The 23,946-nt window shown below is 40.9% G+C and overlaps 1 protein-coding gene across 6 annotated transcripts in view; it reads right to left on the bottom strand.

Moving 5' to 3' along the window:
• Positions 1–7,800: 7,800 nt before the first annotated feature.
• The window catches only part of ZBTB44 (zinc finger and BTB domain containing 44), a 72,746-nt gene continuing 56,600 nt past the window's right edge, over positions 7,801–23,946 (bottom strand). For 2 of the 6 annotated variants that reach the window (XM_082660395.1, XM_082660399.1), the window contains 4 exons: positions 22,114–22,198; positions 19,540–19,703; positions 17,898–18,198; positions 8,732–16,117 (listed from right to left, as the gene is read on the bottom strand). In XM_082660395.1, coding sequence (XP_082516521.1) covers positions 15,835–16,117; positions 17,898–18,198; positions 19,540–19,703; positions 22,114–22,198 — 833 coding nt within the window. In that variant the 3' untranslated portion in view covers positions 8,732–15,834. Of the gene's footprint in view, positions 8,023–8,731; positions 16,118–17,897; positions 18,199–19,539; positions 19,704–22,113; positions 22,199–23,946 lie in introns of those variants that run through there. The other 4 variants (XR_014297095.1, XM_082660396.1, XM_082660397.1 and 1 more) reach the window with 4 other exon arrangements.

The following is a 23,946-nucleotide window of genomic DNA, read 5'->3' as shown; positions in this document are numbered from 1 at the left end:
ATGTGCATCACATCACTGCATCCTCCCCACAGCATCTCGCTCAAGGTTCCTCAGAAAGAGAAGAGGAAGGATGCAAACCCAGCCGCTGGACTCCAAAGCCCGTGCAGTTAAGTCCTGGACTGCCTTCCAGAGGCAGGGCACCCCCAACCTGAAGCCTGGAGGATCCAGGGCCTCTTGCCAGGCGATCAGCTCCGTGGCTTAGGCACACGTGGAAAAGGCCAAAATGAACTAGCGGGGCTCTGAAAGGGCTCCTTCAGCGTCTCAAAATCTTTCCCATTCCTATTTCCTTGGCTACTACCCCCGGCAGCCCCTGGGCATTTCCCTTTCTCAGGGGCCAAACCATCTGCTTTCTCTTATTCCTCCACCTAGGGCTAGTGGGGAATGGAGGGACAGAACGTTTCCTTGAGGTCTTGGCTGTGGGCAGCTGGACAACGTGCTCTGACCTGTGACTCAGAAGGGTCACTTCTGCCCTCAGCTTCCTCCCTTGAGCCATTCATGTCTGCTGAATGCTGGCTGGCCTTGGGGGAAGCCGAAGCAAAAGGAACAGAGGCCCAAAGTGATGGGGGCACCTGGGCTTGGAGAAGTGACTGGAAAAGGAGGACTGACAGAAGGCCTGCGGGGTCCTGCTGCGTCCAGGGAAATCCCCTTCCTCAGATTTCTCCAGTCCCAAAGAAGGAGCCACAGAATGAGCCTGGGTGGGGTGACAGAAATGTTTCTGGGTCACCAATGACAAGGACTTTCACTGGGACCTGGGGGAATGTCGCAACCGGAGCTGAAAAGACAATCCATTTTGTTCTAGTTCAAAGGCTTTTGAAAAATAAACGAGTGGTTAACAGTTTGAACTGTTTCGCTGGGTATTTATTTTAAACAAAAGCCTTTTAATTAGGTTTAATAAATATTTTGTAAGCTTGGCTTAAAGGCAAAGATTCTTTCGAGTCCCTGCCCTGGGGATCATTCTAGGTGAGAGCAGTAGGGGGCGCTCACGCCCTGCACGCCATAGGCACAGCCGCTGAAGCAGCCGGTCTGGAAGAAAGGTGTGGGTGGCCCGCCAGTCTCCACGACCTCCTCCCACCCAGTTCATGGTGAGTCTTGGCAAAGCCCAGATGTGGAACCCTGTGTTCCCAAGCGTGGAAACACCGCGTCTGGGCCCACTGTGAAGGCGGCTCTCCAGTGGCTGTGCTGCCTTTCCTCTTCCCGACCCCTCACCCCAGAGTGCGAACTTCATGGGCAGTGGCCACCATGGGAAACTCACCGTCCTGGAGAGGCTGGCAGGAGCTGGACGGCCAGCTCCGTAAGTGCAGCAGGGCTCGCTTACGTGACTCTGGAGCGCGTTCAGGGCTGGCATCACGCGGGCGTCCTTGGCAGACTCCTCGGCTGGAGCAGGTTTATGGGAGGCCCAGGAACTCGGGCGTCATGGTCACGGCCAGGGGGACTGAGCGTCCTCTTTCCTCTCTTCTTGGGGTCGGGGGGAGGGATAGAGGGCCCCCAGAAACTCCTCGGGTCGCCTTTTCCAGAATGTGGGTTTCCTCCCACTTAATGTACCTGGAAACGTTCCACGTCTCCAAGGTCAACACTGATCCCCGTCCGGCTTTCCTCACTGATGCCGTTTTCACGGACTAGGGAAGCTGATGAAGAGCTTCACTCCCCCACGAGCAGCTCATAATCAGGTGTTTCTCCCATCACTGAGAGTGAAAGTGAAAGGTAGGAAGCGTATTGAGGTTCGTGTTACACCTGTTTTTCATCTGTGACAGGACAGACTGCCATTATTATGGACCCATTTCCAGGATGTGTATTCGTCCCTCCTCACTGACTGACCTCTCACCGTGTTGCCAGGCTCGGGCATGGGGGTGGGCAGGAGGAAAGCGAGGCTGGGAAGGTAAGCGGCTCACGAGCCCACACACGCTCCTGTCCTGTGCGTCAGTCACAGGAGGGAAAGAGCCTTCAAAAGGCAGGCGGCAGAGCTGAGGGTTTCATGAAAACCTCACCCATGTGCAGCTACTAAAAGGTGAGGTTTTGGCCCTAGAAAGGTCTTAAGCATATTTGTTGCCACATGTTCCTGTCACCCTAGATTAACATTATCTTGGACTGAGTCTGAATTACATTCAGCCCTGGCCTCCCCACATGCTTCTCATCCTCCTTGGGATTAGAAAACCCCTATTTTCTACTTATTACTCATGGGACTTCGTTATGGGTAACGTCTGGGAAGCAAGGACCAACCTTCCACGTCTACACTGAAAACAGATTATGCTTCTTATGTAACGTACTTGGAGTGACGTGTGGGGAAGCAGAGAGAGCCCCCCCCCAACCCCGGTCCGAGGTGCAGGCACCCGGGCGCTGAGGGCCATGCTGTGGGCTGAGCCCCGAGGAGGTATCTGGTTCCCACTGGAGCCTGGGGGTTGCTGGGCAGAACGAACTGCTGGGTTTTTCCTTTGCTCTTGGCTCTGCTCACCCCTCCAACCTACACTTTACGATGGGAGAGGAGCCGGAAAATCCACTGACGCACACGAGAGCTGGGGTAAACCAGTGACTGAGGGACTTCTCTGGCGGTCCACTGCTTAAGACTCCGCACTTCCATTATGGTGGGTGCGGGTTCAAACCCTGGCCGGGGAACTAAGATCCTGCATGCCACTCGGCGTGGCCAAAAAATTAAAACCAAACAAAAAACCCCCAGTGACTGGGAGAGTCCAGGTGGGAAGGGATTCAGCAAACGGGAAAAACCTTTTACACCTGGTGCCTGTCAACAGAGGCAAATAAGGGGCTCCAACTGTTTGGCTCTGGGATGGCGGCTGTTGCTGACAGCGAGGGGTGGGGCACGGAAGAGCTTCTGGTCCCATTGTTTCAGGGGTGCAGGCCCAGGGCCCCCAGAGGGCGGGCCTGGTAGCAGCCCCAGGGAGGAGGTGCTGGGCAGGACTCCTGATATGGGGAGACCAGAACTGCAGATGGACCCTGACTGAAACGGAAGCCTCCCTTCTTCCCTTGCCCCTACTTCTCGTGTGTGTGTTTGTATGTATGCGTGTATACATCAATGTTTTGTGGCACTTAAAACGTGCAAGGCAAAGCTAGACCTTCCCCAAAGCTAATCTGTACCAGTCCCTCTCTCCTGGGACCACATGGAAGGCCCTGCCACGTTGGACAGTGGATCTGAATTCTCACTGGTGTCACACGGTCGTACCTGGGAGGCCGCGGGAGCTGTGGAACCCCTGTTCTGGGTAGAAATTATGCATGGATGTACCTGGCACGTGCTGGGCAGGACTGGATGAATCGGTGCTTGGTTTTTCCACGCATATGCACGTTTCCCCGTTTAAATCTCATCCTTTCCCTAGGCCTTCCTTGCTGTACCTCTTCAAAAGGCACTTGATAAAACTTTCCAGGGCAGTTATGCGTATCTCCTCACGGCAGGAGGTTCTTGGGGAAGAGCAACCGTCTTCCAAAAGCCACTTCATGTTTCCTATGTCAATGGAGATTACACGCTGGCAGCCTACACCTCATCTCTGGGCTCCGTGTACGTAGGAGCCTGTGAGAGTCAATCCCCCTGTAGGAAAGGATGTGTCTGGGTATTTGATACACGCAGGTCTCTTAAACAGCACCTTGAACTTAGAAGCCAAAAATCTGGATACATACAACGAGCTGCGTTAAAAAGTTAAATCTACAGCTGCTGCCGGTATCCAGCCTTTAAGCTCAGTTTCTAACTTAGAGCACCTGTTCCTTGGCCTGTGTTGGGGAAATAGACTTCTTCTGAGTTTGTCCAGGAAAAGATGTTACACGTGGAAACAAACTTCCTCCATCCTCCATGCTCAGTCTATGTCCCTTTTTAATCTCCAGGCACATCCTGTTCTGCTCTGGCTTCTTCCCACAGAGGAGTGGGTGGGGAGCCCAGCCTCCCTCCTGAACATGCCTGGTAGCGCCCTTGACCTTGTGTGTGGACCCTCACCTGCTTGGACCTGGCTTACTGGCCATCCTCTCACCTTGGCCATCAAACTGCTCCCTTACCCACCCCCACACTTTACCTTCAGTGTTGGCCAAACCCCTTCCCCTCCACCCAGATGATGAACCCCACGAGGGCAAGGTTTCTGTTGTTCCGTTCCATGCTGTGCTTGCAGTGCCTGGAAGTGTCTCGTGTGGCAGACACTCAGTGTCTGTTGAAGGAAAGTAGAAGGAATGTAAGCAGCAGAGGAAAGCAGGACGTGAGAAATGTCTTTGGAAATTTCAACCCCACCAACCTGGTTTAGTAGAAGCCAGGCTTTGCTATGAAAGGGCCACCCAGCTAAGTAACTTCCTTGCACGACTATTCCTAAACCTCTCCTCACCCTAACTCTGGGCTCAGCTCTGGAACCTGGCTCAGAACTCTGCCTATCTCTTTCTCTATTTTTGTCTAGGACACAGAGTTCCCCCTCAAAACCAAAGGGAGTTCCCTTAAGAATCTGACAACATCAAGTAAATAGCACTTGGAGGGCCTGAAATAGAGCTGATATTGTCCACTGTTCAGAGACTAGACATGCTTAAGATCCCAGCCCCACGCTCTCACCAAACCCTTCCCCAGACCCCTGCTCCAGTGCCACTCACGGCACCTTCCTCTGGGCTCTTCCCTGAACTACTTAAGTAATTCCTCAGTGATCGCAGTTCAGTCTGTGCGCCTTCCCTCTAATCTACTTCATGCTTGTTCTTAATCTTTCTAGAGCAAGCTCTGATTAAGTTGTCCCTCTGCCTCAAAATGTGTGATGCTTTTCTATTTCCTACCAAATTCAGTTCAAGTTCTTAAAGGCCTCCTCATCTGGTTCCAGTCTGCTTTCTAACATTTTCTCCCATTTTCTTTTCAGGGATACTGTAACTCTCAGCAAACCAAACCACTTTCACTCCCTGGACATTCCACCTCTTGTGCTCAGTGTTGTTTCCTAAGTGCCATCCCACCCCCATTTCTGCCAGTACAAATTTCTAGACCTCTTTACAAGGAAATTCCAGCTCAAATGTTCCTCCTCCACGTAGCCTCCCTGATCCCTCCAGCCAGGTCTCTCCCTCCAAATTGGCAGAGGACATGCTTTGCTGTTTCCCTCATGGTACTCAGTTATTTCCATATTCGTTTTATTTCTGTAAGTCTTTACTTCAGAAACCATAAGCTCCTAGGGTCAGAGACTTCATTCAATCAACCCCAGGCCTGGGGACACCTTGGTACAAGAGACAGGTATGGCCCTGTCCGAATGGAACTTAATCAAATGGAGTTTAGTCCAACTGCTTTTAAATAATCAATTACCATTGTAATAAAAGCACAGGATGCTTGTGAACCTAACAGGAAGTCAGAGCCCAGCGTGCGAGGCTCTGGGAATGCTTCTTTAGAAGTGAAACTTAGGTATGGACTTGATGGATGAGTAAACCGGACTGAAGGGAGGGAAATGGCAGCACCAGTGTTTCAGAGAACAATCTGGAGAAGTTGTGGCCAGGCTGACGGCAGTTGTTCTGAGGATTAGACTTGAAGTGGGAGTTGAGGCAAACTGTCAGGTGCCATGCTTCTCGGTGCTCTGTCCTGAAGTTCCCTGGTGAGTACCTCTGAGCATTCTGGTAAAGTGAGCTTATGACCATTTCCTGGCAACATTCAATTATTCCTTCAACATTTTTTTGAGTTCTACTATGTGCCTGGCACTGTTACAGCGAATATACAAATAGAAGACACAGTCCCTGATGTCAAGAAATAAATCAGGTGAGGGAGACACGCTAGTTATAATAGACAAGACTTTTTAAGTGGCTACTCTATACTAGGTGCTTGCTGTTCTAAGCCTTTTACACATAATCATTCCATTCTCATAACTGCCCCAGGAGGTAGCTTTACAAGACAGTGTGACTGAGACGTGGGTTGGTGTAGCTAAACAAAATCTGCTAGGGAGAGGGACCTTCACCCCAAAACTGGAGGTAGACGGGAGTGGGGACTGAGTGGCGGGTTCCAAGAGGAGGTGAAGCCTGACCTTTGTAGTGAAAGTCCAACTACAACTAGCCAAGCACAGCAGGCCGGGACGGATTTCCCAGGGAGCGGGAGGCGGACTTTAAGCAGGGCAGTGGCCCGGTTAAAACATGACCCAGCAGAAATGGGAAGGATGGACCAGAGGGGGCCGGACTGGAGAGAGGGCTGTTTTTGTTTCTAGGCCAGAAACAACAGAGGCTTGAATTAAGTAGCAGCAGCAGGGATGGAGAAAATGACAGAAAATATTACCAACAGGGGTGGGAAAGATAATCCAGAGGTGATATTTAGGTAAAATCACACAAAGAAAAGCACACGACCAGTTCACATATTTACAGCAAGGTCACCTGTAACTGTTTCACATCAGGAGAGTAAGTTAACTTGACTCTCCTTTAGAACTAGGCCCTGGCACAAAAGACAAAAACACCCATCTGCATAAACGAACTCACACTTTCTGCCAGCGTTACCCTCCCTCAAGGGTCTCCCAAAATGCTAGTGCCCCAAAGAATCGCAACGCTAGGACTGGCGGGGTCAAAGCTTCAGGGTTTTCTTCCTATCGCTGGGTCTGGGAGAGCTGAGCGCTGTATGAACTCAAGACTTCTCGGGTTGCAGCCCTGTTGGTGCCTAGGGAGTTCAGGGTGGCTCTACTGCCTTTCTATAATGGGTAGGAAGGGCCCTATCTGTGTGGGTCATACATTTGTTATTATGTCACTGGGTTTTTGAAAACCAAATCACTCACAGTGCTAGCATTTTATAAACTGTAAAACACTCTGAAAAGGAATTTTTACTAATCTTGTAGGTAGACTCATTTGCATTCAACAGAGAATTCTGTTTCTGGACAAAAGTTATCATGTACACAGGTCCTACCACATTTACCACTGCTGCCTGAAATGCCAAAGAGAGCACATCTGCCTCAGCCCCTAAATTAAAGTGGACTAGTGGAATTTTATTTGGTTGTGATCTTTTCTTATGTTCTAAAGCAACTTTCCCAACAGAGGGTCTCTAGATGGCAAGAATCATCAGAGGTAATTCATTTGTAGCTGGCCCTTTACTGAGTGTGTGTATGTGTATGGTGCTAAGCCTGTCTAACTTTTCAGGTTCTCTGGTCAATGAGACGCACTCACTCACTTATTCAGTCTTTCAGACTCCAGCCAAAGGCCCCCAGAAATGTTAGCCGTGGAAAAAAGTAGGCAACAGTAGAAAGAAGGGTGTGGGACTGTATGGAGGCGCCCCACAAAATGACTCTAAAGACAGCTCTGCCCATAGCCTCTGCAGTGACTTGTTTGCTTATCTATAGAATGGGTGGGTATAAAAATTTCAAGTATTTTTGGCACAAGAATTCAAGAAAACAAATCAAGAGCTTAACAACAGTAAAACAGCTTTCCCTTTGTCCCCACGGCTGTTCAAACCCTGGTTCTCATCCTTTTGCTGATGAGGAAGCTCTTTCTGGATTGACTATATGCCCCATCTTAGTTTTCCCATCTGTATAAAAGTTTACCCATGTGAAAAATGAATTACATTACATTTTGGGATTTGACGTTTATGAGCAAGTTCCCCCCATTTAAACTCTCAGTACATTTGCAGATCTCTCAGTTTAGTACTTAGAACAAACATTCTGTTCAGAAAAGAACGCCCCAACTGTGTATCCCAGTGCCATGCATCGAGGAGACAGACACACATCTTCCTTTACTACCTTTAGCATCATTCTCTGAAAGGAATTTTTCTGGCCTGTTATTCATATGCAAATCAAACTGTAAGGCAGGAGTACTTAAAATTCTACGTTCTGCATTTATATGGATCACCTGTGGCTGAGGTAGCTACTGAGGACCCCAACACAGTTTGCCGGCCTTGAACGGTTTGGTACACCATTGTTAAAAACACTCAACAGGGCTTCCCTGGTGGTGCAGTGGTTGAGAGTCCGCCTGCCAATGCAGGGGACACGGGTTCGTGCCCCGGTCTGGGAAGATCCCACATGCCGCGGAGTGGCTGGGCCCGTGAGCCACGGCCGCTGAGCCTGCGCGTCCGGAGCGTGTGCTCTGTGACTGGAGAGGCCACAGCAGTAAGAGGCCTGCGTACTGCAAGAAAAACCAAAAAAACAAAACACTCAACACACTCACTGAATGATAGAAAATGCTTCTTAAAAATTTATGCTTTTCCTCCCTGAACTTAAGTGATGCTGGTAGCTTGGGGTCAGGGCACAGTCTCCTTTGGCGGTTGCTCTCACTCTATAGACCACTTATTGTCAAAATCCACAGCAAGGTGCATCTGTAGTTAGAATGCCCTTCCTTCAGGCTCTCACAGGCTCATCACCTAGGCAATGAGTTGCCTTCCCCCAGTAAGTACCATTCTCTACTCCTTGGTTGTAAGGTATTATTGAAATATCCCAACAGGTCTCTCTAATCAATGAAGTATAGCCTCAGAAAGATTCAAGGCAACTTCTCAAGACATAACCCACCACTCAGGAAAGCAGGTCTGCACAAGATACCTGGCCAACAGCTCTAGGATTTGATGACTTTCTCCAACTAGCCTCCTTCATATTCTTTTCCGTTTTAGGGATGGTGTTCATGGACTCCTTGCCCTTTCAGCTCTTTTCTTACCTGCCCAGGAAGCTGATGTGTATGCTGACTCGCAGAACACTCTCTAGTCTGTACAAACTCAATGGATGCTTACTTAAGGTGCGCCTTAGTCTCATGACTTTTCTTATCCACTTGACCTCGATCAGCACCACCAATTCTTCCTTCCAGCCAACAGTAAATAACAACAGCAGGAAGTTTTACTCCATAAAGCATTAATAAGATATTTTAATGAAGGGTCGGGGTGGGGGGGGAACCAAACAAACCTTAGTCTTATGTTTCTATTCAAAGACACTCAAAACTATTTTTTTCCCTGCCCATCCCGTCTAACTGCAACTTTATTTGTGACCATGTAATAAAGGCTGGTTTAAAGTTTTTGTTTTTAAAAAAGTTTAAACCTTTTAAAAAAAGATTAAACAACCAGGCTAGCAAAAAGTACTCAATACATACTTTCCTTATATCAAACAAGCTAATATTTCAGTACAATGTAACTATACAGAATATATACGATACACATATATTCACAAAGCAAACACTATAGGCTCAGAACATATTTGAAAAAACATGATATTCACAGTGATTACAACTCTAAAAATGATTGTAACATTGAAACGGCACTTAGTATACAAAAAAGTCACAAAAATATATATATGTATGTAGTCACCAAGAACTATGGTTCCTGTAAAGTACTCATAGCCAGATACTAGTATATAAAATGTGAAGTTCTGACACTGTATACATTTTTAGGAAACAAAACAAATCCAAAACCATTTTTGTTACTGTTGAAAGTCAAACATGCCAAATAACTTAGCTATGGCCACTGTAACCAAGTAAAGCCAAACTTGAAGGAGATGATAACTGGATACAAAGCTGGTGAACTTGGGCCTGTCACAGGTAAGAAAGTTGTACTGGTTCTAGGAGGGTAGAAGACGTGACAACACCCTTCCACATAATTTAATTCACATTTCTTCCCCAGCATCACCTTCCCTCCCCCAAGGGTTTCACCAAATGCCACTGCCCAAGAAGAATCATAATGCTGTAACTAGCAAGATAAAAGTTTCTCCCAAACTTCCTTGATGTTGGGCTATAGGTGAATTTTAAAGCATGCATTCATTAGCTAAACAGGACCACCAGTCACCCATCTGGAAGACTGTGGTACATACACACCTTCCTCCTAGGCTGGATGTACTAGAAAGTACTCCAGTTTTTGAATGGAGCCAGATTTATATGTTAGCTCTGTAAAATATTGAGCTACTATAGCAGCAAATACAAAATTACAGAAACTAAAACAATTTTATTTAAAAACTGATTTCTGTTACATCAAAACAATTTTTTTCCCTTCACGTCTGTTTCCTTTAATCAGACATTAATTTCTTCTATCACTGAATTATGGTCTATTGTCTCAAATCGGCTTTTCATTATGCTGCTGTGGAAAAAGACAAGTTCAAATCCTGGAAAGTTTACATTTACTCTTAAAAATGGGAATACAGGAAATTTAAAGTAAAAAAAAAAGTCTGTTCTAAAAGTATCTCTCACAAATATATATATTTAAATATTAAAATAGGCTACCTAGGATTTTTATAAAATGGCTTTTGAAAAGATAGCAGAGGCACAAAGAAGCCATATACTATCTTCCAATTGGACATAAGGTGCCACAAGGGTGCCCTACAAGGAGGCAGGCAATCTCTATCTGATGCAACAGGAGGCACCAGCAACAACAGAAAAATCAAATATATTATTGGGACCTGGATTGAAATCAAATTTTATTCTACAAGAGACTGTTGTATTTTTAAAAAATATCTTGAAATATAAGCATTAGAAGCCATCACTTTGTACAAGGAAGAAAATGAATAAAGTTTATGATCTCACTCCTGATCACCTGATGGCATTCATTTCAGGCACCTGAAAGATGAACAGCAGTGTAACTTTCAGTAATTTAATGGACCACTCTCAGTATGAGAGACTTTACATAGCATTTGTCAACTTGAAAACTGATAACTGAAATAAAAGAAAGCTCTTAGAGAAAACACAATTATAACCTAATCATAGAAAAGGTTCTTTCTAGAAAAAGCAGGTGTTTCTAGGAGCTGCAAGAAAGGCTTCCCATCTTTAAATGAACACAGCCTCCACTAATACCAAGGGAACAACATGTGTTTAGAGGAGATGACGGCTCCTCTTAATGTAGGGAAGATTGATCCTTCCTCAGCAGATGATGTACTTTGGTAACCTGAATATTCGTTTACAGGGTGATTTTTAAACCTGTTTAATTGAATAATGAAATCTGGCTATGGTTAGACCGGTATTTGGGGAAACAGGGACAATTTAATGAAAGTCACAACACTGTAGAACCTCAAACCATCAAGCAGCAATTTTACCAATAAATCATTACAATTGAGCCTAGGGCTTTAAGTTTACTCAGCAAAATCAGTCAGTTTAAAAGAGAAAGGCAATCATCAAAGAATCAGATTTTATAAACCAGGCACTTCAAACGGAAATTTAAAAATTTTAAGTCTTTAAAAAATTTTTTTTAAAGTTTTTTGTTTTCAACCAATGGTCTGAACCCTTAAATTCTTCGAAAACTATTATGTACATAAGAACCTTGGTATTAGTTGGAACTGGCCTGGCCCCTATGCAGAGGGAGCTATATAACCGAAGTAGCATATACACTTGAAGGCAGTCTCAATTTTTGGATACTGCCAAATTGAGATGCCAGTAACATCATCTCCTGACATCTCTGCAGAGACTATTTGTAAAGATATGGAACTATTACTTTTTTTTAATCATAAAAATATAATCACTATGATGTAGTAGAAATATCTAACTGTGTCAAGTATGAAGTTAAAAAAAAAAGTACAACTATGATGTCACTAAGAGTCTTCATCCCATAATCTGACATAGGCTTAACTCCCCATTAATAAATCTCAACATATTTATAATCTAAAAATGAAATACCCATAGACTGTCTGCTCCTTAGTTGAACCTGGAAATTGGTTCAACTCTACTTCATTGTTAATGTGAACCATTATTGCTTTTGGCAAATTAGTCTTGCTGAGGACCTTCCAAATAAAAATACCCTATGGTCACCAACATGTTGTCAAGCAAAAATGACACTGAAAGATAAAAAAGGGTATAGGCAAAATATGGAATAACTTAAATTTTGACGATTTGAGCCTAAAGCCTGGGAGGAGTATGCTTAGCTATAAATATTCCTCATAGACATGGTTAATGTAATTGAGCACCCCCCATTCTGTACCACTGATTTAGAAAAGAAAATCTTGTTTGTATACATGGTTCTCTCAGTAACTTTCAAAATCTAAATATATTATAAATAAATCATCTTATGTCAATAACTTACACTGAAAACCACATTTACTACCTTTTAGCAAATTTGGGTCGCTTCCAGATGGGAACTTCACTAGTTTTTTCCCTCCCAATTAATATTAATAACTAGAAAACTACTCTCCCTCACTTAGTTGTATACTCCAGAGCTTCACATTTTCAATACAGGTGAAAACAGAGTAAGTGACACACAAAAGTTTTAATTCTCTTCATCAATTCCTTAAATCTCAAAGCCCTTTCGGGTACAATATTATAATTTTAGGATTGTTCATTCATCAAGTAATAAGAATAATTCTCTCCATGTGGTACACTAGTACAAACTGCCATTACCTTATAAAGTAATGTATTTCTCAGGGGCTACAAAGCTAAAAGAAACTGAACCATGATCTGAGAATCTTCAGAATAAAAGCCACTAAGCTAGTTAACTCGTCTCCATTTAGATTAAGTATGAGAATAAAAAATAATAAGAGATAAAATAAAAGACCGAAAAGACTTAATACAACTTCCAAAGGCTCCCAGGGAACCATTTACACATCTGGAGAGACTGGCTCAGTAGTTAGAAGGTAACAGAGTTACCAACAATAAGTATATTAGATGTGCTGGCTGGTTCATTCCACTTGGTAACATATTTTAACAAAATGGAAGTTTTTTTGTTTTGAAAACCGAAGGGCATGTGTCATAACATGGAACCAGAATGTAAGTTCTGTAAGCCAGAATGGTTGCTGAAATGTTAAAATGTAAGAATGAATGAAGCTATTTAAACATTTTAGTACACTTTTGCCTCACTGAAAGTGAGAACTTTAAAAACTGGCAATGTAACTAAATATATAACTAATTATTTAAAATGAAAATGAAGAAGGTTACTTTAAATTCAAAGTAAGAAATATCCATTTAAATACATTTGTGGGTGATAACCTCCATCTGCATCCCTTTCTCGAACTTAAAATTCAAAAAAATGAAAACAAGTATTAATGCTTTCGTTTCTGAGTTAGTACAATCACTGACATGCTAGATGCTTCCACTGTTAGAATACACCCTTAAAAATGGAAAGAATGACTGCAGGAGCTGTAATATCCAGTATCACAGCAAACATCTTTGCTCATTTCTAAAGTATGTATATCATACCTATTTGGTAGCTTTAAAATGAAAAATAAATGCTTTTCTTATATAAAATACTTGGTTTAAAAAGGCAATTTATCTTGCATCCTAAAATTTAAGCCCTTTAACAAAGTTACCCCTCCTTGGGCCTTTCAGAAAGATAGCTATGCCAAAGTATTCTAAACTGGAATTTTTTTTATTTTTAGTTATACTGGTAATTTCTAATGGATGGGATAATATAACTGGCTTTCATCTCTGCAATGTTTTCCATATATTCTGGTAAAAATTATATATCCAGGCATCCTTCTCTTAGAGGAATTTTAAATAAATCTAAATAGCACTATATACAATTATCCCTCATAGCTTAGTTTCCTAAAACAGATCCATAAGCTAAGTATCCTTAAACTGTGTATCAAGAAAAATGTAGAGCCTCACTGAAATAGAAAAAAAGGACTCTTTATATCACATGTTAAGTACTAGTCAGTTACCTGTATTGATAAGATTTGGGGAGCAGACAACCAACAATCGGCATTTTCACAGTAGATTCAAACGTTTCATAAAACTTGGAAATCTGTATAATTTGTAAATACCAATGAAAATCTAAAGTTTCCATTTGGGAAAAAATAGCCAGTGATGGTGGTCAATCCTACATTCTGAGAACACAGAACACCTCAGAGCTGCCAAAACTGTGTAGGACTCTCTTAATACAAAATTCTCAGGACGGGGGTGTGCTAAAACACTTTCAACCCACAAATCTCCAAATGGTTCTGATATATTTCTTCTCATTAACCCTATTTCTTTCCTCCTTTTCTTCCATCCTTCCTTCTTCTTTTTTAAAAAAATAACTCTTAGAACTGAGGGCAACAATGACTCCTGGTCATAATTTTACCGATTCTTTGTTTTCTCCATTAAGATTTTAAAATTAACTTTTGAGATTTATCTACTGGTAGGCATAACAGTTTCCAAAGGATCTATATTACATTAAAAATAAAAATTCCTGACCTTTCCAGTTGAGACACAGCAGTACCGCTATTAGTATCACAGTCTGTTGAAGAAAGTAATTCAACCTATTAGTAAAGAAGCATATATAATGGGAGGCCATCATAATCTGTGTATGTTGATTTTCCTGAAGGTACTATACCTATGTTTGGGAGCAAAGAGGAAACAACAGGTTCATGAGTGAGAGAAGGAGTTGGAAACAAGTTAAAAATAGCAGAATATTCAAACAGACAGAAAGAACATTAGCCTAAAAAAAATCTTCAATGAGTTCACTTTCCCTTCCTTTACATTTGTAGGGGATAAAAGAAGTTACAGAATTAGCCAATTAAAAAAAAATGAAACAAATCACTATAACTTAGAAAAATTTTATTATTAACGACTAGCACCCAGACAAAACTGAGATCTTGTGTTTTGAATAAGAAACTGTATTTTCTTTTTCTAACCTAATCAGGTGTTTTCATAATTATTAAACTTTGGGTATATACATAGAAAAAAAGAGTTACTCAAAAGATCATTGTTCATGGACTCATGAATATTTAGGATCAAGGTCAGTGATGCTTTAATGGCACCAGGTAAAAATGTATATTCCAGTCTAGAGTATCATATATGTTTCAACTATAAACCACGAAGTTTCTTTCTTTTCTTTTCTTTTTTAGCAGCAAGAGGTAATAGTCATTAATTTAAGGTTTTTAGTTTTTCTTTAGTCTTAACAATCCTTTTTTTCCCCAAATAGATTTGAGTCATAGATCATCATTTTATAGACTCTCCTCTACTTCTACATTATTGCTTACATTGCGTAAAAACTATCCTAACTGCTTTTAATATGACATTTGGCAATGTCTTAAAATATTTTGGAATAAGGACAATTTATCACTGTCATATGGGTATTTTGTAAACAATCGCAGTTGGGTTAAGAATATAGCCTTAACAGAGAATTCTTTATTTTGTCCAAAACAGCAGAATAAAAACATCCTCAACAATACACAAACCTATGTATAAAATATAGAACATCTCCAGTATATCTCCTTTTCATGGGATCATGCCAAGTATAGGCAAGAGAAAACTGATTTAGGCAATGACCCAATTAGCCAGGCATTAACATTCAAAGACCAGGTAAACAGTAATTTTATCCAGAAAAGCAGTATGAAAGAGTTCCTATGAAGCCGATTCACACACTATATTCTCTGTTCCTGGTCATTTCACGCACAAGTTGACTATCCTTAACCATGGTTCTTCGCCTTCTTTCACAGAAGAAAGATTATTTGGAGGAGTGGTACTACAAAGGTACAGGGAATACCTACCCCAATACCAAATTTTCACCATGAAAAACTATAGTGACAAAGCTTAAAAAAAAAAACAACACAAAACACGTGGGATTTCAGAAGTATATACCCTAATAATTTTTAAGAAAGCTCACCATAAATACTTCCAAAAACAACAGGCTTTACAAAAGACTGTACAATATCCTGTGTATAGGAGTAAACATCTATTCAGGCCATCTGCCAGATTCGTTCTGTAATATGTCTCTGGTGTACGCTTTCATTTCAGGAAGGTCAATAATCATCTGATTTCTTCTTGACCTAGTGATCTGTTGTTAGCCTACTCCTGATAATGGAAGAGGAAACTGATACCAGTTTTAAGTCAGCTGGTTCTCCTTAAGTCTCAAGGTTTCTATTATATTTCAACACCATGTTACTGTGCACTTACAGAAGCAATCTCTCAGTCATGAAAAATAAAACATCAGTTGCAGAACTTACAAAGTAAAAAGGGAAATTCTTTCCCAAACCCTTTTTTGCTTAAAAAGTTAAATTAAATTCAAATGTACAAGACCAAGCACAGGCACTTTCCAAAAATCAAAAATGAAGCCAAACCATGAAATTACTCAATAGTTACAGAAGACAGCTCTGATTTTGGGGGTTCCTCTCTGGTTGCCTCGGCACAAGCACTGGTCTTTGGCTGCCCTGGCATTTCCTCCTCTTTTTCTGTCAGCCCACCAAGAGACCCCAAGGGAAAAGTGCTTTCACAATTCTGGGTCGAGGAGACCTGTGAAATTACAGGCATCTGGACAGAGGAGTTGTTTTCAAAACTGTGTTCTCCAAGATCATACTGAACAAGGGTCTCTTCTTGCTCCTGGTTTAAGTAGTCCGGTACTAGGAAATCACTAGGTAAGAGGCAAAGGATGAAACAGGGAGTTAATTTTCAAGCCAGTAATAAATAAGACACAATACAAAGACCTGATTTGTAAAACAAGACTGGGATTTTTCATTTCTCTAATTTTTGAATGAAGATTAGAACTCAGGAATTTTCAACTTCTAAACTTTCCTAAATATATGAACCAAAACCATCCATTAGAACCAAAGTATACCAACTCTCCCTACCACCAAGAGAGCTAAGATTATCACCTTCAGTGTCACTCTGGACACCTAAACAGCCTTGCTTGTTCTATGTAGAAGAGTTTTTGTATACAAAACAGATGGAAATAGCATGTTCATTTAAACAAAGATCATTTGAATAACTTATGAGTAACCTTTCTTGGATTATACACTAATTATAAGGTATATAAACCTAGCTTTTTATTACTTCCTGGATATAAATTAGTTAAGAAACTAAATCCTCAGGCATAAGTGACCTTTTATATAATCTACTATATAGAGAAATGTAAAAAACTACTTAGATGCTTGATTTAAATCTTTACAGTTAAACAAAAAAAAAATTCATTACACTTTATAATGTCAATAACTAATATACTTAAGGTTATTTTATAATTTGTCCACTATTAATTTAAAAAACTGAAGTCTGCTCATCTGCAAAGCAATTTAAGATGTCCTATGTTATATTTTCTAAAAAGTGTTCAGGTGTTAAACAAGAGTAGAGGATAGAGGGCTCAGTACAGGGAAGAGATAGAAAACAGGCGTGGTTAACTGGGACACTATTTTAGTCCGGAACAAAGTTTGTTATGTCATGTATAATCTAGGTTTAGTGATATGATAACCAGACACCCAGAGTTAGAAATGATTACATTAAACAAAATGTCTGGCTTGAAGAGAAAACAAAATCTATGCAGGAATAATTTACTGAAAAATAAGATTTAAAAAATGAAGGCAGTTAAAAATTTAAGATTTGATTTTATAAGAAACTAAGAATTCCTACAGATGTACAATTCTGATGAAGTATTAAAAATAGACAACAGAATTTTATATCTAGAGGAGACCTTAGAAATCATCTTTAAAGCTTACATTTTATCTTTCTCTACGTTTCAAGCTTCTTCATCTGTAAAGTGATGTGTTAAATCATAACACTAGTTAGTGGCAGAGCTAGAACTAGAACCTGATCCTTGGATACCCAATAAATCAGAAAGGTAACTCTATTATAAGCTTTTTATATTAAAAGCATGGAGCTCTAAACTGAAATAAAAAAAGGAAAACTTCATTTGATGTAAATTATCATATCCATTAGTTCTACACCATAGTTGGTGTAGAATTTTCTCTTATTATTTAAAGAAAAAAGAGAGAAGTGGTCAAGAATTTAATTAACGTCCAAAGAGTCTGAAGTAATCCACTATCACTAAATATCATCTGACACGGTAAATTCTCCAATAAGGTCTATTTTAAAATGTACTACAGAATTACTTTAACCTTGTATTTAAAAAAACAACAACAAAAACCCACAAAAAAACCAAAACAAGCTGATAAGTAGTCTACTTCTGTAGGAAAAGATTTCTAATGCCAACTATAAATGTATTTAAAATTGTTTATACTTAGAAGGATCAGCAAAATTTGATCAGATCAGGAGATCAGAGCATTATTGGATAGTGGGAATTTAAAAGGCATGTGACTGATTAGCTGGCAACCTGATAAAAAAACACAGCAGGCTGCCCTAAAAGCAGGAAAAGAGAGTTTAGAAAGCAGTTTTCCTGGTTCGGTTTTTGTTGTGCACCTCACCTGCTCTGGAAGTAGTTTGCTAGCTCTGACGCTTCATGGTTCAGACTCCTCAGGTGCACGATTAAATTTCCAGAGTTGGTGAACATGGCGCCACATGTTTTGCACTCGTAAATCCGAGGCTTGCGGATAATGTGCCGGGAAACCCTCATGTGGTGTTTATATTCCCCGAAGGAAGTGAAAGTGGCACTACATATCTGGCACCGGAAACAGCGTTTACCTTCATGCTTTAGGCGATGCATCTTTAGCGAGTAAGCCCTGGTGAACTTTTTCCCACAGCGGTCACACTGAAATGGTTTAATTCCTATAAAATAAAGCAAAACAAAATATTATCTAAAAATAAAATAAGTGGAAATGTCATAAACCTCACAGACTTCTGAACTGTAATTCTGTAGCAAGAGATAATCTGAAAAGACAAAAATCATCAGCAAAAATGAGTTCCAAACTCAGTATCTCAGAAAAGGTACAGAACATCTAAGAAGTCGCTAGTGCTTGAAAAAAGAAAGCGAGAAAGAAAGGCACCATGGGGTGGGGGTAATTGAGGTAATATATACTCCAATGGATTTTTGAACGCTTCCAAATCTTGTATTTTATAGACTTCAAAACACAGTTTAACCAGAGTATTTAAGCAGAGCCCAAATCTTCACAAAAGATTACTTCATTTCATTAAAGTAGTGAGGTTTATATTGAGAAGATGTGAAAATGATCAGTACCTACTCTTCATTTCCTATCTCAAGAGAAAAATGAGAAGAAAAAAGGGAAATTCTAACATCTCTGAACATAATTAGTGATTGCAACAGAACTACTACTTGATTGAGTTTTTGGGTATTTAATGTAATAGTGATGGAAAAATATGTAGAAATTAATATATGAAATATAAAGTATATTAATGGTCCCTTCCAATTCATTATCACAGTTTTAGCAAATAAAATTTCAAAACCCTTCAAAACATCATCCATTGATTCAACAAAGTCATAGGGAATTAGTGTTAGCACAGGGACTGTTAGACCTATCTAAGTGAGATAGTTATACAGCTGAGAATAGCGGTAAAGATTTCTTATCAGAGGTCAGTGTTCTATCTGCAAGAATTTTACTGCCTTTACGTGAACACTTAACTTAAATTTCAAATATGTTTTACACATCATTTATCCAAAATCTCTTTTACACCAAAAAAATACTACAGGGCTGACTAATCAGGGCACAGAGAAATTTAGGACTGTAGAATTAAAATTAAATTATTGTTATTAATTTTTAAAAACTTTTCATTTGGAAATAATTATAAATTTAGAGAAGTTACAAGAATAGTACAAAGAACACCAATATACATCCTGTTAACCCCATTTGCTTTACCGTATGTATTTGTGCTTTTCTCCCTCACATATATACACACATGCATCTGATATCCTTTTCATTTACATATTACACCCAACCCAAGTCTTAATGAGAATACTGATGCCTGTAAGCAAATACATTTCTGACACTGCACCAATTCAGCAATGGACCTATGTTTATCTGTTCTCACTAGACTTCCCAGAGATAAACTTTTTTCTAACTCAAAAGCATCTGTTTACTGTTTTTAACTGGAAGTTCAAAATAAAATGTTTTGGAGTGCTCATTTATGCCACAATAGGGATGATGACATTACCTGAGTGGATGAGCATGTGCTGTTTCAGGTTCTGAATACGGGTGAATCGCACCCCACATGTTGGACACTGAAAAGGTCTATCTGGACCATTTGGACTTGGCCGTTCTGTGCTGCTGGTGGAAGGAGCAATGTAGAGTTGGTAGGGATACTGAACATTTTCCAATCTAAAAAACAGACCAAAGAAGGCAACCAGGCTCTGATTTTTAAGTTCAATAAACACTTCTGCACAACTTTAAATGAACAACAACAAAAAAACACTTTAAGACTTTTTGAAGCAGTTTAAAAGTTAGATTACAAGTTTCATTTATAACAAAAGGAGAAACAATGTTATTGTCCAGAATGTCAAGTATCTTAAGTTAAGCAAGGTCGTATGACCAAGCACATATCATAAACGATTTTACTTTAGGTATCTTTAATCTCTCTAATACTTTCCTTCCTACTACTGCTTTAATTCAGGCCCTCATCAATACACGGCTGAATTAATAACTCCTTCTCTTTAGCCCACACCCCTTTAACCCATCCTCACTGTTTCACAGTGATCTCTTCTGATTAAATCAGTCCCCTGATAAAAATCCTGCGATGGTTCACTGTTATCTTCAGAGTGAAGGCAGACGAGACTCTGCATGATCTGGGTCTGTGTACTCTTCCAGCCTCATTTCTTGTCATACTCCCCAAACATACCCATACCAAGCAGTTCCTCTTTAACAGTTCTCTCTCAGTGCTGTGCTTTCATGTATTTAACTTCCTTCACGTGCTTAGATAACACGCCCAGCTGTTTTATGAAATGTACCCAAGAAGTTACCTCCTCCTCCCGAAAGCCTTCTTTGATTCATCAGTGGTTTAGGCAGGTACCCTCCTATGCAGAGCAACCGATCCCTCTGCAGATGACTCATGATTATCTGCTTACTTGTCTGTCTTTAACCTCTTCCCCCTCCCCCAAAGTTGGCTTGATCTCTTTGAGGGTAAAGGGTTATTACGTTTCATCTCAATATGCCCACCACTCAGCACAGTATCTAGTATAGAACAGACAACCTCATTAACGTTTGAAATTAAGGAATGTAGGCATATTTCCATTTGTTTACACCTTCATTAACGTATTCAAATGACTCTGGTTCATAACCTGCTGTATCAGGTTTAGCTATTCAAGAACAATAAACCTTGTTTGAGTTCTTTGAATCCTTCAAGTTTTCAACAAATATACTTTTTAAGTCTGTCCCGGACTCTAAGAGGAGGAGTTAATTCAGTGAAGTCTATATTCAGTGGTCAGAGACAGACAATAAACACTTGAGAAAATGATCAGAACAGAGAATTAAAACAGAGTGATCGGTGTTTTACTTTAGACTGGTGGTCAGGAAAATTTTCCTTGAGAACTGACACTTAGACAGTGATCTGAAGATTCAGGAAAGAGTGAGCAATGTGGAACTTAGGGGAGAAAGCATTTCAGGCAGAGTAAAGGCCCTAAAATGGCAGACAGGCCCCAAACCAGAACAAATATGGACTAGAAATATTCTAGGAACTGAAAGAAGGTCAGCGTGGCTGGATATGGTATGCAAGGAGGAGTAGGGTCTGAAGGAAGTCCTATCAGGTAGGCCTGTAAAGGCATAGTGAGGAGTTTAGATTTTAAGTGTGAATCTACTGGAGAATTTTAAGAATCTGCTACTTAGAACAGCAACATAATCTGACTTAATTTAAAAAACAAAATCATTCTGGCTGCTACATGGAGAATGACTGGAGTAGGGGAGAATGAAATCAGGGGCCAGTTGAAGATTACTGTAGTGAAGGCAAAAGATGGTGATGACCTGGGCTGGGGTGGCAGTAGCAGAGCTGGAGGAGAAGTGGACTGAGAAGGAGGAGAAGTATATTTTGGATGCAGAGCTGACAGGACTTGCTTAAAGATTAAATATGGTGGTGGGAGGTGAGGGAAAGAAGGATCAAGTATAATTCCCAGAGACAATGCTTGGGAAACTGGGGGGATGATGGTGCTGTTCACCGAGACAGGAGGACTGGAGGAGCAGGCCTGAGGGGAGGGAAAGGCTAGAGTCTGTCTTGGCCATATATTAAGTCTTGGCCCTGCTATGTCTATGTGAAAATTATCAAACAGGAAGGGTCAATGTGAAGATAATGACTTGGGAACCATGAGTATATAGATAAGGGTTTGATCAACTTTTTTGGTAGCAGGTCAGATGTAATTATTTTTGGCTTTGCACACCACATGATCTGTTTCAACCATTCAACTCTGCCATCCACGGACAATATGTAAACAAATGAGCATGTCTGTGTTCCAATAAAACTTGATTTATAAATAAAGGTGGTGGCTGGAATTAGCCTGTGGTCCACAGCCTGCCAACCCCTAATATAGATACTATTTAAAGCAACTGGGCTGGGAAGTCTTGGAAATGCCAAAAAAAACCCCTTGTACTATAAGTTGTCTAATTTATGTGGCTACCTGATGACTAAAAAATATACTAAAGGGAGGTCGCAATAAACTTTTATATAATTCCCAGATAGAATGCTTGGGTTTAGAGTTACAAGCACAGCCCTTACAAGAAAACTATGTACTATGTTAGTACTAACCGATCATCATCATCTGCGTGAGCACTGGTGCTAGAAGTGCTCTGAAGTGTAGGTAACCCTTCAGTGACGCCTTCATCTACTGAACCTGTGAATAAAAAAGACAGCTGTCAATACTTTGGTGTAATAAATAAAGCCAAGATATAAATTGTAAGCTGTGTCTCCAAGCCTCTGAACAGATTATCTAATGTATATACCCTGAATTACCGGTCAGAAGTAGTAGTGTTCTATAACTTTTTAACTTTTGTTTAATTTTTACATTTTATTTTATTATTTGGCTGCATCGGGTCTTAGTTGCGGCACACGCGGTCTTCGTTGTGACGTGCGGGATCTTCTGTTGCGGTGCATGGGCTCAGTAGTTGTGGCACATGGGCTTAGCTGCCCTGCAGCAAGTGGGATCTGGATTGAACACACATCCATCCCCTGCATTGGAAGGCGGATTCTTAACCACTGGACCACCAGGTTAAGTCCCTACTTTTATTTTAATTAAACGTTTATGTGATTTTAAAAAATCACATGTGAAACAACAGCCTTATATCACTACTTAAATTCTTCCAAGAGTATTTCTTTGATATAAATTTTAGAAAGTAGAGCAATTCAAATGTAAACTAAACAAAAATTCACATAAAATTAAGTAATGTTGTAACAATCATTTAAGGAAGCACTAACAAGTTTTGTTTTTTAAAACTTATTTTATTGTGACATACAACTTACTTGTTGTACACATAACTTCCACATAGAATGAGAAAGACAGCTGTAAGGTGAACATCTGTGAAACCTCCTCACAACCCCCTAAAACACTGGCAGCATCCTGAAAGTTCCCATTACCCTTCTCTGATCACAAACCCCTCCTTCCAGGAGGCAACCATCAGCATCCTCTTTCATTTTTTTCCTTTTCTTCTTATCCTGCTTCCTTTTATTTATTTTTTATTTCCATTTGTTTCTGGCTGTGCTGTTCCGCTTGCTGGATCCTCCCCCAACCAGGGATCGAACCCGCGCCCTCGGCAGTGAAAGCGCAGAGTCCTAACCACTGGACCGCCAGGAAATCCCCTCCCCCTTCCTTTTAAAAAGTAATTTTACCTCAAATGCATATTTCCATAAACTAGGGGTTGTTTTATGCTACAACACAGCTGAACACCATCGAGGGTTGCTTTCACTCCAGTGGCAGAGTGGAGCAAGTGAGCTTGGGACAGAAGTCAAGTCTAAAATATTTACTATCATGCCCTCACCACGAAGAGTACGCAAGAGTACATACCATTTAATGGTGTCTGGTTTAAACTTTACATAAAATGAGTCACACTGTATGTATTCTTATGCCTTGCTTCTTTCCTTCAATATTGTGGACTTATCCATGTTGTTACATGTAAATGAAGTTAGATATTATTCATCATCTATCCAATTCACTCTTTTTTTTTTTTTTTTTTTTTTTTTGCGGTACGCGGGCCTCTCACTGTTGTGGCCCCTCCCGCTGCGGAGCACAGGCTCTGGACTCGCAGGCTCCGCGGCATGTGGGATCCTCCTGGACCGGGGCATGAACCCGCGTCCCCTGCATCGGCAGGCAGACTCTCAACCACTGTGCCACCAGGGAAGCCCTATCCAATTCACTCTTGATGGACAGTTTCAGGCTACTATGAGCAACACTGCTGGGAATATACTTTGTTGTTTTTGTTGTTCCCGACCAGGGATTGAGAACGCATGCCCCCTGCAGTGGAAGCGCAGAGCCCTAACCACTGGACCGCTAGGGAATTCCCTGCTGTGCATATATTCAAGTAACAATGCACATACACATGCTTTTTTTTCTAGGGTATCTATTATCAGGAATGGACTTGCTCGGTC

The sequence above is a fragment of the Grampus griseus genome (assembly GCF_964374135.1).
Source record: "Grampus griseus genome assembly, chromosome: 8".
Classification (NCBI taxonomy): Eukaryota; Metazoa; Chordata; class Mammalia; order Artiodactyla; family Delphinidae; genus Grampus; species Grampus griseus.
This window is presented reverse-complemented; position numbering and strand designations above follow the sequence as displayed.